Source organism: Salvelinus namaycush, chromosome 9 (assembly GCF_016432855.1).
Source record: "Salvelinus namaycush isolate Seneca chromosome 9, SaNama_1.0, whole genome shotgun sequence".
NCBI classification, from domain to species: Eukaryota; Metazoa; Chordata; class Actinopteri; order Salmoniformes; family Salmonidae; genus Salvelinus; species Salvelinus namaycush.
The window spans coordinates 21,759,028-21,776,084 of NC_052315.1; the positions used below are offsets into that span (position 1 = coordinate 21,759,028).

Sequence of the window (17,057 nt, forward strand, 5' to 3'; positions counted from 1 at the left end):
GGATTAAATGTCAGGAATTGTGTAAAACTGAGTTTCAATGTATTTGGCTAAGGTTATGTAAACTTCTGACTTCAACTGTATACTCTTTGAACATTTTTGTAAGTGTAACATTCACTAATATTTCCCTTGTTTATTTCCCTTTTATTTATTGTATATTTAATTTGCTTTGGCATTGTAAACATGTTTCCCATGCCAATAAAGCCCATTGAATTGAATTGAGAGAGAGCGTAAGAGAGCGTAAGAGAGAGTAAGCGAGCATAAGAGAGAGAGAGACTTGTTTCCACCTGAGTTCAGATCTCATCATAATCTCTGGGAATCAATATGTATTGAGTATGGAGAGAATAATGTTATACCTCTGTTGGCCAACTGCCTTGTCATGGATAAAATATTTTCATCCAAGGGAACCACCTCCCAGCTCGCAGGCATCAATATTGTAACGAATGTTCTCCTCCTCGTCTGAGGAGGAGCAAGGATCGGACCAAAATGCAGCGGGTGATGAAAACATTATGAATTTATTGGACAAGACGAAACACGAAGTACACTTGAATAAATTACAAAATAACAAAAACGACGTAGACCGACCTGAACATGAGAACTTACATAAAACGAAGAACGCACGAACAGGAACAGACTAGACAAACGAAACAGTCCCGTGTGGTACAAACACTGACACGGAAGACAATCACCCACAAACAAACAGTGAGAACAGCCTACCTTAATATGGTTCTCAATCAGAGGAAACGTCAAACACCTGCCCCTGATTGAGAACCATATAAGGCTAATTAACCATGAACCTAAACAAGAAACAAATAACATAGACTGCCCACCCCAACTCACGCCCTGACCATACTAAACAAATACAAAAACAACAGAAAACAGGTCAGGAACGTGACAAATATTCAATACAATGGCCTCTGGGCACTGATAGAATGGAACTGCTACATTGGATAAAAGTAGGTCTAGTTATAGAATGGAGAGGATAGAATGGATAGGAGTACTGATATAATGGAACTTCTAGAATGGATAAAAGTAGGCCAAGTTATAGAATGTAGAGGATAGAATGGACATGCGTATTGATAGAATGGAGAGGATAGAATGGATAGGAGTACTGATAGAATGGATAGGAGTAGTAATATAATGGCAAAAATAGAATGGATAGGATTACTGATAGAATGTATAGGAGTACTGATAGAATGGATAGAAGCAGTAATAGAATGGTGAAAATAGGATTACTGACAGAATGGATAGCATTGAATGGATAGGAGTACTGATAGAATGGATCGCATTGAATGGATAGGAGTACTGATAGAATGGATCGCATTAAATGGATAGGAGTACTGATAGAATGGATAGGAGTAGTAATAGAATGGTGAAAATAGAATGGATAGGATTACTGATATAATGGAGTTAGAATGGATCGCATTGAATGGATAGGAGTACTGGTAGAATGGATAGGAGTAGTAATAGAATGGTGAAAATAGAATGGATAGGATTACTGATAGAATGGATAGGTTAGAATGGATAGCATTGAATGGATAGGAGTACTGATAGAATGGATAGGTTAGAATGGATAGCATTGAATGGATAGGAGGACTGATAGAATGGATAGGAGTAGTTAACAAAGGATACAACAGGGGTGTCAAAGATATGGCCCATTCAATCCGGCCCACGGGTCGTATGAGTAAAGAATTATAATAAATAATATAATTGAGAAGAAATTCAGCCATCCAGCCACAAGAGCCTTAGTGAGGTTGGGCACTGATGTTTGAAGATTAAGCCTGGCTCGCAGTCTGTATTCCAATTCATCCCAAAGGTGTTCGATGAGGTTGAGGCCAGGGCTCTGTGCAGGCCAGTCAAGTTCTTCCACATCGATCTCGAAACCATTTCAGTATGGACCTTGCTTTGTGCACAGGGGCATTGTCATGCTGAAACAGGAAAGGGCCATCCCCAAACTGTTGCCACAAAGTTGGAAGCACAGAATCATCTAGAATGTCATTGTATGCTGTATCGTTAAGATTTCCCTTCACTGGAACTAAGGGGCCTAGCCCGAACCATGAAATAGCCCCAGTCCATTACACCAAGCTCCACCTGTTGGCACTAAGCATAAGGGAAGTTAGCATTTTCCTGATATCCTCCAAACCCAGATTCGTCCGTCAGACTAACAGATGGTGAAGCGTGATTCATCACTCCAGAGAGCGCGTTTCCACTGCTCCAGAGTCCAATGGCGGCAAGCTTTACACCACTCCAGCCGACGCTTGGCATTGTGCATGGTGATCTTAGGCTTGTGCGCGGCTGCTCGTCCATGGAAACCCATTTCATGAAACTCCTGACGAACCGTTATTGTGCTGACGTTGCTTCCAGAGGCAGTTTGGAACTCGGTAGTGAATGTTGCAACTGAGGACAAACAACATTACTGCGCTACGCGCTTCAGCACTCGGCAGCCCGTTCTGTGAGCTTGTGTCACCTACCAATTCGCGGCTGAGCCGTTGTTTCTCCAAGACATTTCCACTTCACAATAACAGCAGGGCAGAAATTTGACAAACTGACTGGTTGGATAGGTTGCATCCTATGACGGTGCCACTTTGAAAGTCACTGAGCTCTTCAGTAAAGCCATTCTACTCCCAATGTTTGTCTCAGGAGATTGCATGGCTGTGTGCTCGATTTTATACACCTGACAGCAACGGGAGTGGCTGAAATAGTCGAATACACAAATTTGAAGGGGTGTCCACATACCTTTGTATATATAGTGTACATGTATAGTCTATTCACTCTGTTCAGCTTGCTAACAGTCATTGAAACGAATGCTAGACAGTCAGGGAGCATCAGAAATTCAAAAGCTATGGATTAAGGACAAGTCTTAGCAAATTTTGACTGTGAGAAAATATAATACATTTGAAGCATTTGAAGACCAAGGCAAAATTAGTTTGACACCTCTGGGCTACTATCTATAAGAGGGAGTTTATGATCAGTAGTCAGACATCAGAATGCAAGGGAGATTGCTTATTCCTTAAAGCTGGAATCCTTAGTTGCTACATCCATTTTTGGACTTATAAGGATATATACCCATTGATTCTAGAAGAATGTAACTTATAAATGCCTCATAAGCTTAGTTCGACTGTCATACCCCATCAGAACCCAAAATACATGTTTTTTTATAACAATGTTTGTAAACAATGCGCATGTAAAAAAAACACTGAATAGCCTCAAAACATGGTTAAATATATATTGTTGATATCATAGATGGTCAGTCCTTGCAACCATAGCTCTGTCAATGCATTTGAGAGTGGTTACACTTCTCCAGGCCCATCCCTCAGCTTTCTAACAAAACACAAGCGAGGTGACTGCTTTTTTATTGTTTCAATTAAGAATTCTAGCTTGAATTCTAGCTTTTTAATCATTTTACACATATACTGTAAAATACCACTAGTCTACTTTACAGGAGAATGTGACAAAGGAAAAACTAATTTTTAGAAATGTTTGCAAATGTATTAAAAATAAAAACAGAAATACATTATTTACATAAGTATTCAGACCCTTTGCTATGAGACTCGAAATTGAGCTCAGGTGCATGCTGTTTCCGTTGATCATCCTTGAGATGTTTCTACAACTTGATTGAAGTCCACCTGTGGTAAATTCAATTGATTGGACATGATTTGGAAAGGCACACACCTGTCTATATAAGGTCCCACAGTTGACAGCGTATGTCAGAGCAAAAACCAAGTCATGAGGTCAAAGAAATTGTCCCTAGAGCTCCGAGACAGGATTGTGTCGAGGCACATATCTGGAGAAGTGTACCAAAAAATGTCTGCAGCATTGAAGGTTCCCAAGAACACAGTGGCCTCCATCAATCTTAAATGGAAGAAGTTTGGAACCACCAATACTCTTCCTAGAGCTGGCTGCCCGACCAAACTGAGTAATCGGGGGAGAAGGGCCTTGGTCAGGGAGGTGACCAAGAACCCGATGGTCACACAGACAGAGCTCCAGAGTTCCTCTGTGGAGATGGGAGAACCTTCCAGAAAAACAACCATCTCTGCAACGCTCCACCAATCAGGCCTTTATGGTAGACTGGCCAGACGGAAGCGACTCCTCAGTAAAAGGCACATGACAGCCCACTTGGAGTTTGCCAAAAATCACCTAAAGGACCCTCAGGCCATGAGAAACAAGATTCTCTGGTCTGATGAAACCAAAATTGAACTCTTGGCCTGAATGCTAAGCGTCACGTCTGGAGGAAACCTGGCACCATCCCTATGGTGAAGCATGGTGGTGGCAGCATCATGCTGTGGGGATGTTTTTCAGCGACAGGGACTGGGAAACTAGTCAGGCTGGAGGGGAAGATGAACGGAGCAAAGTACAGAGAGATCCTTTATGAAAACCTGCTCCAGAGCACCCTGGACCAAAGACTGGGGCAAAGGTTCACCTTCCAACAGGACAATGACCTTAAGCACACAGCCAAGACAATGCAGGAGTGACTTCGGTACAAGCCTCTCAATGTCCTTGAGTGGCCAAGCCAGAGCCCAGACTTGAACCTGATCGAACATCTCTGGAGAGACCTGAAAATCGCTGTGCAGAGATGCTCCCCATCCAACTTGACAGAGCTTCAGAGGATCTGCAGAGAAGAATGGGAGAAACTCCCCAAATACAGGTGTGCCAAGTTTGTAGTGTTATACCGAAGAAGACTCGAGGCTGTAATCGCAAAGTTCGCAAAATCGCAAAGTTCTGAATACTTATGTACGTAAATGTGATATCTGTATTTAATTTTAATACATTTGCAAAAAAAATCTAAAAACCTGGTTTTGCTTTGTCATTATGAGGTATTGTGTGTAGATTGATTAAATTGTTTAAAAAAAATCTTTATCAATCTTAGAATAAGGCTGTAACGTAACAAAATGTGAAAAAATTCAAGGGGTCTGAATACTTTCCGAATCCACTGTACATGTATCTTAGATGCACATAAAGAATGCATAGCACAATTTGAGGAATAAAATGTTATTAAACGTTGTCTGCATATAAAAGCTACATAGTGGTGTAACAAGGTGCTTGACAACATCTGCAGCATTCATGGGCTGACTATGATCTGAATATTTGCAAACTGTACATGCATTGGAGAATGAGCTGAATATTGGCTCCATCAAACAGCAAACACAGTGTTTGCGATGTGCAATTTGATAAATACAAACTTTGAAGTGGAATTGGTTATCACTACGTACAATGGACAGTGAGCTGAATGGAGGTGTTGGCCATCCCCACTTTGTTCTCTGCTATACAGGTCAGCATGTAGAAGTTGTCATCACGACTCACGTTGACCAGGGTCAGATTGATGGAGTGGACATTGGGCCAGTACACATTGGACTGGAACAGAGCAGGAGAGAAAGAGAGAGGAGTGAGTGATACAGTAGGATAAAGATAAAGGTGCTTGACAACCTCATAGCATAGCGGCAGACAATCTCCATTAAGGATTTTAGATGTAATATTCTGCATGTTATGCATTTTCAGGGTTTCAGAAAGCTGTGAAATCAGAAAAACACAATTGGACATGGACTTTCTCTATTGCACAACAACTGAATTCCATAACTAACTGGAATCTAAATGGCACTGACCCTGAAGTTGTACTGTAGTTAACACAAACTCGAAGGTCACAAGCCAATGAGTTTCATGCAGCTAGATATACACAAATCACAATGGTACATTACATGACCAAAATAATGTGGACACCTGCTTGTCGAACATCTCATTCCAAAATCATGGGTATTAATATGGATTGGTCCCCCCTTTGCTACTATAACAGCCTCCACTCTTCTGGGAAGGCATTCCACTAGATGTTGGAACATTGCTGCTGGGACTTGCTTCCATTCAGCCACAAGAGCATTAGTGAGGTCGTGCACTGATGTTGGGAAATTAAGCCTGGCTTGCAGTCTGCATTCCAATTCATCCCAAAGGTGTCCGATGAGGTTGAGGCCAGGGCTTTGTGCAGGCCAGTCAAGTTCTTCCACACCAATTTCGACAAAAAATTTCTGTATGGACCTCGCGTTGTGCACTGTCATGCTGAAACAGAAAAGGGCCTTCCCAAAACTGTTGCCACAAAGTTGGAAGCACATAATCGTCTAGAATGTCATTGTATGCTGTAGCATTAAGATTTCCATTCACTGGGAGCACGAACCATGAAAAACAGCTCCAGACCATTATTCCTCCACCAAACTTTACAGTTGGCACTATGCATTGGGACAGGTAACGTTGTCCTGGTATCCGCCAAACCCAGATTCATCATGGGACAGCCAGATGGTGAAGTGTGATTCATCACTCCAGAGAACGCGTTTCCACTGTTCCAGAGTCCATTGGCGGCAAGCTTTACACCACTCCAGCCAACGCTTGGCATTGCAGGTGATCTTAGGCTTTTGTGCATCTGCTCGGCCATGAAAACCCATTTCATAAAGCTCACACCGAAAAGTTATTGTGCTTACAGAGGCAGTTTGGAACTCGGTAGTGAGTGTTGCAACCGAGGGCAGGCAATTTTTACGTGCTACGCGCTTCAACATTCAGCGGTCCCATTCTGTGAGCTTGTGTGGCCTACCACTTCGCGGCTGAGCCGTTGTCACTCTTAGACGTTTCCACTTCACAATACCAGCGCTTGACAGCAGCTCTAGCAGGGCGGAAATTTGACGAACTGACTTGTTGGAAAGGTGGCCTCCTATGACGGTGCCACGTTGAAAGTCACTGAGCTCTTCAGTAAAGGCCAGTAAGTAAGTAAGGCCATTCTACTGCCAATGGAGACTGCATTGCTGTGTGCTCGATTTTCTACACCTGTCAGCAATGGGTGTGGCTGAAATAGCCGAATCCACTGATATATAGTGTACAACCTAGTGATCAGTAGAATAACAGAGTGCATTGTGTGTCCCCTGGTTTGTCCCCTAGCCCACCTGGTGAGTATTGATGGAGTGGAGGTCATTGACGGTCCAGTCCACCTCAGGTAGGGGGGATCCAGATCCATTACAGGTGACGGTGACTCTGTCCCCCTCAACAACCGTGAGGTTAAAGTGCGTCACACTGATGTCCGGCAGGTCTGAGAGAGAGAGAGAGAGAGAGAGAGAGAGAGAGAGAGAGAGAGAGAGAGAGAGAGAGAGAGAGAGAGAGAGAGAGAGAGAGAGAGAGAGAGAGAGAGAGAGAGAGAGAGAGAGAGAGAGAGAGAGAGAGAGAGAGAGAGAGAGAGAGAGAGAGAGAGAGAGAGAGAGAGAGAGAGAGAGAGAGAGAGAGAGAGAGAGAGAGAGAATACAACCTAGACACAGCACACTTGAAATTCTCACTGAGATACTTTGAGCTATTGTGAATTCTATTTGGGAAAGGAAGGAACAAGCAGAGTTTCAGAACAGTGAGTTGTCATGACTCTCTTTGGCCGGCTGTCATGAGATGAGTTATGACAGGCGTTTAGGTCATTCTTATGAATTCGATGTGAATAGTCTAGGCTCTATGACAGTCACTCCAAGTAAAGTGCTCCCTATTATTCTACCATGCGATGATTGAGGAGTGTGGAGCAGGGAACGTGGTGCCAGTGGTTCGTACCACAGAGTGAGATATTCATAGCCTGCAGAGGGATCTTGGAGGCTCCGTTGTTGCAGAAGAGTTGCTGGGTGTTCAGGCCAGCCTCCCCTCGCTGCTGCCACAGCTGAATCCAGCGGATATCACAGCCACACTCAAACACCACTTCTTCCAGCCTCCTGTTAGTTAGTTAGTTAGTGAGTGAGAGAGTGAGAGAGTGAGAGAGTGAGAGAGTGAGAGAGAGAGAGAGAGAGAGAGAGAGAGAGAGAGAGAGAGAGAGAGAGAGAGAGAGAGAGAGAGAGAGAGAGAGAGAAGAAAAAATAATATATGTTGAGAAACAACACAATGCATCTGTGGTCATTTACCGTCAGGACAGGCAGAAGTATCCTCCAGACCAGCCCCAAACATTCATCACACCGTGCCTGGGGAGGAACTGGAGACCCTCCATCTCATCTCCAGGCCAGGCTAACCGTAGGCTGGGGCTGGAAGCGGGTGGATATGATTTGGACTTAGCCCTTCCCTCAACAAACACAGGCCCTGCACCAGCCCTGGCTAAATCAATATTGTCACATTAATGTGAATGACACGGATGACAAATTTGAAAATGATACCAGGGAAGAGCTAAAGGTCTTCTTTGTAGAACCACCCAGAGCAAATACACTTTTAAATTCATGTGCTTTGGTGGGTGACCGTGAATTTCAATATTGAAAATAGAATATCACAGTGCTTGAGCATGAGCACATACTGTACAGTAAGACTCATATTATTTTAACAAAGGATTAATGAGGGTTGGAGAACAGGAGGGGTGTGATGTTCATACCCTGTGATGCTCAAAACATTAATAATAATATGAATTATTAATCATAATTATCCCCTTAAATAACACGCCTAACACATTCCCACCGACGACCCCCCTCACACCCCAGCTTTCCAGATCCTCACACCCAGGCAGCTCCTGTGATGAGGTGTGGGGTTCTGATGAGACAGACTGGGTATCACTGTTAGCTCAGACTCTGCTGCTTCAAACAAGCCTTTATACGACATCATGTCATTTCCTCTATTTTACCCCTTAAGATACATTTGTCCAGACATTTCTTATTCATTAAGATAAGGAGAATGGGTCAAATGAATAGTCCTCACAATGCTCACATCATAATAAAATATTGAACGTGCCCATTGTATTCTTTCTGTCTTTCATCCACATGGGAAAACTACTTTCCACTTTTGACATCTTTCCTGACATTATTATCACATTTGTTACATTTGTCCATGGACCAGAAAAGACTATGAAGTGCCAGTTAGCATGTCTAATCCCTTTAGTTCCACATGATGTGCACCCTGCTTCCTGCAGCCTGGCTGCCTGCTGCCTGCTTCCTGCTACCTGCTGCCTGCTTCCTCCTGCCTGGCTCTCTGAGGGCCTAGTGTGTAGTACAGCACAGCACACTGGATCCAACATATGGAAAGAGAGGTAAAACACCTGGACCTGGAGGATATTTCATTAACATGATCTTAGCTAGCTGTGTGCTTGCATACTTATTGATCCACCAGTTGACAAAAGAGAGATAACCTTTCTGATTTACAAGATGGGGTCAGAGATCGCGCGTGAAAAGCGGAGTGTGCATGCTAAATGGACATCGCAGCCATCGCTATACACTACGTAACACGCAGGTCTGGATGGGGGGGAGAGTCACTCACAGAGACTTTTTCTGTTGTCTTTAAATGATGATGTACTTGCCTGCAATACATGGACTAACTTGGTTTTGGGCAGTATTGTGTGTTCTGTTCTGTCCAAGGACAGAGTACCCTGGGTTCACTTTTCCACGTGTGCATTAAGCTACTTTGAAGAATGGTGATCAAAGGCTTCCTACAGAACGTACAACATGAATAAAACACCTTTATGAAGTGTGTGTGTGTGTGTGTGTGTGTGTGTGTGTGTGTGTGTGTGTGTGAGTGTGAGTGTGTGTGGGCAGCACAGGAGGTTGGTGGCACATTAATTGGGGAGGACAGGCTCGTGGTAATGGCTGGAGTGGAATAAGTGGAATGGTATCAAACACATGGTTTCTATGTGTTTGATGCCATTCCATTTGCTCTGTTCCAGACATTATTATGAGCCTCCTCTGGTAGGCAGATGGCCTCTTTTATTACTCAGTACCATCACAACATACCTCTGAAAATATGTACTTAATTAACAACATAGAGACAATAAACCGAGGATAGCATGATATAAAGATAGCCCATGGGGAGTTTGGCCACAGCACTGACTTTTGCATATCCATTTGCATATCTTCTACTAACCTGAATAAAACATCAAATTAACCTTTGGAAAGGTCAAGGTGTCGTGCAGCTAGGAACACACATGGGAGTCCAGTAGCCTATATGATGAGCTGAGAATGGCAAATCACATATAACTTAATCATGGTTATGTATCTCCTGTTATGTATTATACATTAGTATCTGCTTTAAAATGACAGGTACGGAGGGACATTGGATACAATATGTGACAACAGAGAAATGCAACAGAGAAATGCATACATAAATATGTTTTTATCTCTTTTGTACAGTATTGTACATGGAATTATGCGTAGGGAGGTGTGGCCTGAATACAAATAGCTCCCATTTTCAAGGTGGACTGGGAATTGATCAGCCTGCCACATACACTTACCAGGATAAATGAGACACAAGGGTTTTTCATCAGTTAAAGGTAAAGTTGGTGATGCCCAATTTAACAAGGTCCCTATAGTATGTGAGTGTTCAGTAAGTGGCAATAGCTATGCCAGATATAAAAGATTGCCCATTAACTACACTGTACAGTATTCTCTAGGCAAGCTGGCTAAATGTTAATGTTATCTGTACACATTTGATAACGAGTTAGGCCATATTTGGTGAAATCCCAGTACAGGACTTATGCAGTCTCCCTGGCTGGATTTTCATTAAACACCAACTGAGAGAGACCATGAAGGAGCTGAACACTGCAACAAAGGAATATGGCAAAATCAAATGACGATGACATAAAACATTTACTGACCTGCAATCACTTAGCTTTCGAATCTATATTGGCAGTTGGAGAAATCAATCTCAGTTTACAGATGTGGACCATATTGGAGAAATCAATCTCAGTTCACAGATGTGGACCATATTGGAGAAATCAATCTCAGTTCACAGATGTGGACCATATTGGATAAATCAATCCCAGTTCACAGATGTGGACCATATTGGAGAAATCAATCCCAGTTCACAGATGTGGACCATATTGGAGAAATCAATCTTAGCTTACAGATGTGGACCATATTGGATAAATCAATCCCAGTTTACAGATGTGGACCATATTGGAGAAATCCAATAACATTTCTCTAACATATCCAATAATGTTTTTTTGGGGGGAGGGGGTAATTATTTGAAAGGCTGAGATTACTCTATCCACATGCATACAACTAAATTGAATTTAGGTGATTTCCCAACACGGTGCAGTGAATATATCAATGATAGCCAAGGGGGAGGATTAAGCCCAAATGAAGAGCAGTGGCTAATTAAAGGCAGTGAATATGAATAGAACAGGGGCCAAGGATGTAAACCCCTACCTTCCTCTTCCTAGATTACAGAACCATGAGGATGACAGCAGGCTTCTCTCTGCTTGGTCTCATTACCTTTCCGGTGACGTCTCAAACATTCTTGGAGCCAGGGATTGAATTGGCTTCCCTGCACTGTTAATCTGATCCCCATATGAGAGTCCATTGCTTAATAATATGGTAATTACAGATTTAAGTCCACCTGTCCCCATAATCTATTTATTATTCAAACTGGGTTTCACGTAGAATTCATGCTCAGCCCATCAGATAAGCAACTGGGACATTTACAGTTATCTTCTTCACTTTTGAGAAGTTATGCAGTTTAACTAAAAAAAGCCCAGAATAAAGACTTCAGAAAATACATGAATGTTGTACAAAAATGTAACTATCTATGACAATGAACAAAGGCAAAACAGTTCTGACATCTCCCTGAGCATCAAGCTCAAATTGCACATCATTATTTTCAAATGTGGACAAAATTGCCAACTCCAAAGCATGGTAAATCACTTATCTCTTTTGATCCATATGGATGATGTGGCAATAGGCCAAACAAAGAACAAGATGTCTGAAGACACGCTATGTTCTGGTTATACATCCTTATATGAATTGTTTTGTTGATTCTGATACAGTGACAACATGCTGTCAATCTGTCACTGGCTCTGAAAGCAAACTGGGGGTGGAAAGAGTTGTCAATGATCTCCATTCTAAATGACATGGGTGGATGCCGGTCTGCAGTACTGCTGGGGGAAAGTGATGCTCAGTCAGGCATGAGAGCTGTTTCAACAACCACAACCAGTCACAGAAGTGATAGAAGGAGAAAGGAAGGAAGGGAGGGGGGTGAAGGTGTGGGAGACGAGGTGAGATTGACGTCTCAATGTGTGGGTGAGTAAAACAGTGTTGTGGCCTGGGCTGATGCCCTGGTATATGTATCAAATGGCCAGGCAGACAGACACTGGTAGGCAGCACTGATTATATTGAGCTCCTTGACCAAGCCTTGGTGTCGATGTCTCCACTGTGACAGAGAGCTGTAAGGGTGTTCTGAATGCCTAACACAACATGAGCCACAGAGCAGCCACGCCGTGTTGTCGGTCCACCCTTGGTTACTCCCAAGCTTACTGCAAGCTCGCTTTTCCATCTAAAATCCAGATTTCATAGAGATGGATATTCCCTCCAGTCAGTTCCTGGCTAACAACTACTGTATAGAAAATGCATGAGTCGCATCTTCAATGACCAAGAGATGCATTTATCCCTGAAACACATGTTACCGTACGATGACAAAATTATAACAAATTAGTAAAGAATCAGAAGGGATGGCAGGGAGCACCAATCAATAGAAGCGACATCGTTATGAGTGCATGAACATTTCTACATACAGTACATTAACCTTGTTCCCTCCAGTCCTCTTTGCTGAGCAGCTTATTATCTCTATCCGCTGAGCGACCACCTCAGGCTAACAATCAATATTACAGCAGGATTGGTATTATTCAGTGAATGCAGGTCTACATCTCCAGCTATGTGCGGAGCGGCATATGTTTGGCTCTGCATTCGCTTTGATCTTGGTAGTATGAATAATACCAGCCTCATATCACAGTTGTGTCCAAACAATACCCTGTTATTTCTTCTTTTACTTAAAACTTTTCTTCTGACGAAGCTACAGTGTAGGCTTTGGAGAGTTGTTAGTTACATTTTAGTCCTGGCTTGGTGTTTGGTGTTGGGGTTTGTCGGGGTTAATTGTAGTAACCCCAAAGAGAAAGCATGGGTCATGTGTAATCATGCCAGCAGATGGACATGCCAGCTCTGAGCTTTGGGGCATGCACATGGGTGAATGACTGGCACCTAACACATTAACACAAAACACCCTGCTCTTCTTATTCCATCTCAGCTGAAAATGTGTTCCTTTCATGTTGTTAGAGCCAGAGACGCAAGAATGTGTTTTCATCAAGGATATATACAGTATATAGTTCAGAAATGCACAATTTGAAGTTATTGCACTAGAGATAATGACAAAGGTATTTTGTAATACTCTGTGAGTTGTCTGCCTTTTACAGATTAAGGATGAGTAGCCTTTGTGCAGCCATTTCCATGACTGATCAAACTAATCAGAACAGTCCTATGAAAGGAATTACAGGATTTAGCTATCACAGTTTAGGCTGTTGTAAAGTAACACCTCATCACAGAGCCACCATTGACTCCAGTGATGAATACATGGCTATTCAGACATGAAGCGATGCACACCTAATTATTTCAGGATTTTAATTAAGAGGCCGATCATTAGAGATTCCACTCCCACGACTAATCACAGTGGACATTTTGCCTTCGTAGTCCCATCCAGGCATCCAGGCAGCAGCTGCACATTAAAATGGAAATTAAATAAATGGGGATTGTGCTACTGCCCTTTCCATTCTTAATGCTGTTTCCCTTTTTCTAACCTTGTGTTGTACCCAGTTTTAGCCAGAATGAAGTGAAGTCCCAACAGAAAGGAGCGGAGCAGAGTTTCTCTCTAATTGGCTGTGCCAACATTTGGATGTATAGGCAGAGTTTGGCTAATGGACACCACCTGCACAGTAGTCAATGTAGGCAAAATATGCCATCATCATGTTCCAAGATTACTTTCCCTTAATTTGGTGAGAAAATGATGTTCTTTCAAGGGACGCTAAGGCATGAAGGCACGAAAACTGACATGATTGTGTTGTTTTGTGTCTTGCCTGATCTGACGGGTTCTTAATAATACCATTGGAAAGGAAACAGCGGTCAGAGAGCGTTCTGCGGTGAGCGAGTGTTGCGCCTTTTCCTTTCCAATGATGTTTAAAAAATGTTAGGTTGCACCACGACTCACGTTGGTTGAGCACCATCTACTTCTTTCCATTCTTAATAATACCAATAATGTGTCTGTCCCACTGTTTTAAAAATAGATGATCTCTTCACACTAACTAACACAGACATGTCCTGGCTGTTCATAAAGGTCTTTCTATAGAGCCCATGCAGGATTAAAGAAAGGTCATCAGTAGAAAGGGGATCGATGACCCTCCCAGCCCCTGGCAAAGCAGCTTTGTGGCCACATATTAAATGTTTGTTGACACTGGTGAATGTGCTATTGTGCTTGTGCTGTAAATAATATTTTATCGTATCATCATCCTTGGAGCAGCTACAACAGATTTGCCATTTAGCAATCCCCCTGCTCTGATACCATTTACAGGCCTTGTAAGTGGTTGGGCTGTGTGAGCAGTGTCTTTAGCCCGGCTCCCTTGGCTAAAAGACACAGACTAAAAGAAGGTAATATTATATTTTCTTGAAGCGCTATAAAGCCCCAGAAAAGAGTGCCAGGCCATTGTGAGCCATCCATCTCATCAGGCCTGTCTTCAACCCCCAGCAGCAAGACAGATAGACACTCAATGAAAAGCCATCAGAAGAAGAGATATAAAACTGATCTTGTCTTTTATGAATGCAATATATAAGACCGAGTTAGAGTGTTGCCATCAAACATCCACATAGAGAGAATCTCCTATGGGAAACTATTTATTGCACAGTACAGGGCCATAACTAGCAAATTTATGATTCAAATAAAACATTTCTCATGCAAGAATCTATCAAATAGGCATTATGTGAGATATAAATATAATACTGACGGGTAAAATATTTGTTATTGCAGGTTATAGAGGTTATGCAAAAGCATCTAAAGAATAAGTATTTTGGAAATACTGTAAATAAAACATTACTTCCACAATGGGATAAAACATACAGTGTTTAAGTATATATACAGTACCAGTCAAAAGTTTGGACACACCTACTCATTCAAGGGTTTTTCTTTATTTGTACTATTTTCTACATTGTAGAATAATAGTGAAGACATCAAAACTATTAAATAACACATGTAATCATGTAGTAACCAAAAAAGTGTGAAACAAATCAAAATATATTTTAGATTTGAAATTCTTCAAAGTAGCCACCCTTTGCCTTGATGACAGCTTTGCACACTCTTGGCATTCTCTCAACTAACTTCATAAGGAATGCTTTTCCAACAGTCATGAAGGAGTTCCCACATATGCTGAGCACCTGTTGGCTGCTTTTCCTTCACTCTGCGGTCTAACTCATCCCAAACCATCTCAAATGGGTTGAGGTCGGGTGATTGTGGAGGCTAGGTCATCTGATGCAACACTCCATCACTCTCATTGGTCAAATAGCCCTTACACAGCATGGATGTGGGTTTTGGCTCATTGTCCTGTTGAAAAAAAAAATAGTCCCACTAAGTGCAAACCAGATGGGATGGCATATCGCTGCAGAATGCTGTGGTAACCATGCTGGTTAAGCGTGTCTTGAATTCTAAATAAATCACAGACAGTGTCACCAGCAAAGCACCCCCACACCATCACACCTCCTCCATGCGTTATGGTGGGAACAACACATGTGGAGATCATCCGTTCACCTACTCTGCGTCTCACCAAGACACGGCAGTTAGAACCAAAAATCTCAAATTTGAACTCATCAGACCAAATTACATATTTCCACCTGGCTACTGTCCATTGCTCATGTTTCTTGGCCCAAGCAAGTCTCTTCTTCTTATTGGTGTCCTTTTGTAGTGGTTTATTTGCAGCAATTCGACCATTAAGGACTGATTCACTTGCCTAGTTAAATATAGGTTAAATAAATCAAATAAAAAATACAATTTACGCAGTCTCCTCTGAATAGTTGATGTTGAGATGTGTCTGTTACTTGAATGCTGAAGCATTTATTTGGGCTGCAATCTGAGGTGCAGTTAACTCTAATGAGCATATCCTCTGCAGCAGAGGTAACTATGGGTCTTCCATTCCTGTGGCAGACCTCGTGATGGCCAGTTTCATCATAGCGCTTGATGGTTTTTGCAACTGCACTTGAAGAAACTTTAAATGTTCTTGCCATTTTCTGGATTTACTGACCTTCATGTCTTAAAGTAATGTGGACTGTCATTTCTCTTTGCTTATTTCAGCTGTTCTTGCCATAATATGGACTTGGTCTTTTACCAAATAGGGCCATCTTCTGTATACCACCCCTGCTGTACCTTGTCACAACACAACTGATTGGCTCAAACATATTAAGAAGGAAAGAAGTTCCACAAATTACCTTTCAACAAGACACACCTGTTAATTGAAATGCATTCCAGATGACTACCTCATGAAGCTGGTTGACAGAATGCCAAGAGGGTGCAAAGCTGTCATCAAAGCAAAGGGTGGCTACTTTTAAGAATCTCAAATATAAAATATATTTAGATTTGTTTAACAGTTTTTGACTTCCTACATGATTCCATATGTGTTATTTCATAGCTTTGATGTCTTCACTATTATTCTACAATGTAGAAAATAGTAAAAATAAAGAAAAACCCTGGAATGAGTAGGTGTGTCCAAATGTTTGACTGGTACTGTATATTTAAGAAATGTATCTGAAGGTTTGATGGTGAAAAAAGGCTGGGGAAATGATTGCAGTGTTTTTGGCTTGCTTTTGGATGAGTGTTTTCCTTATTAAAGTGTGACCAACGGTTTTGGTTGCCAATAAGGTCCATTAGAAATCTGTCTGCACTCCAAAAATCATGACTGAAATGAGCAAAGCTAATAGGGAATAACATTTTGGACTTTGGAGTTCTACTCTTCTTTTTTAACTTTGATCCAGCACTCAATATTCTGTAATTATTTTCATAGTTAAATAAAGGTTTAAAAAAGTATAAATAAGCTTTCATCCAAACCACAAGGATCCATGATAAAATGAGTATGCAGAAATTTGATGTCAAATATTTTCCCTATCGATCACATGGCCAGCAATGAAGACGAATACCAACACTGCTTGTGCCTTAGAAATAATACATATACTGTATAAAACCATATTCAACATCATCTACTCTATAAACCTACTGTTTTTTATTCATAAGATAAAGAAAGTAATCCCAAAATGTTTAGGACCTTTTATCCTTCCCCTGACTCTAAATTGCTACTG

General features: G+C 41.8%; 1 protein-coding gene across 1 annotated transcript in view; it reads right to left on the minus strand.

Moving 5' to 3' along the window:
* The window catches only part of LOC120053194 (NT-3 growth factor receptor-like), a 157,936-nt gene that overhangs the window by 129,817 nt on the left and 11,062 nt on the right, over nt 1-17,057 (minus strand). Inside the window, exons 3-5 of the mRNA XM_039000353.1 lie at nt 7,555-7,709; nt 6,915-7,057; nt 5,208-5,349 (exon numbers count right to left, since the gene is read on the minus strand). Of these exons, the coding sequence (XP_038856281.1) occupies nt 5,208-5,349; nt 6,915-7,057; nt 7,555-7,709 (440 nt within the window). The remainder of the gene's footprint in view (nt 1-5,207; nt 5,350-6,914; nt 7,058-7,554; nt 7,710-17,057) is intronic.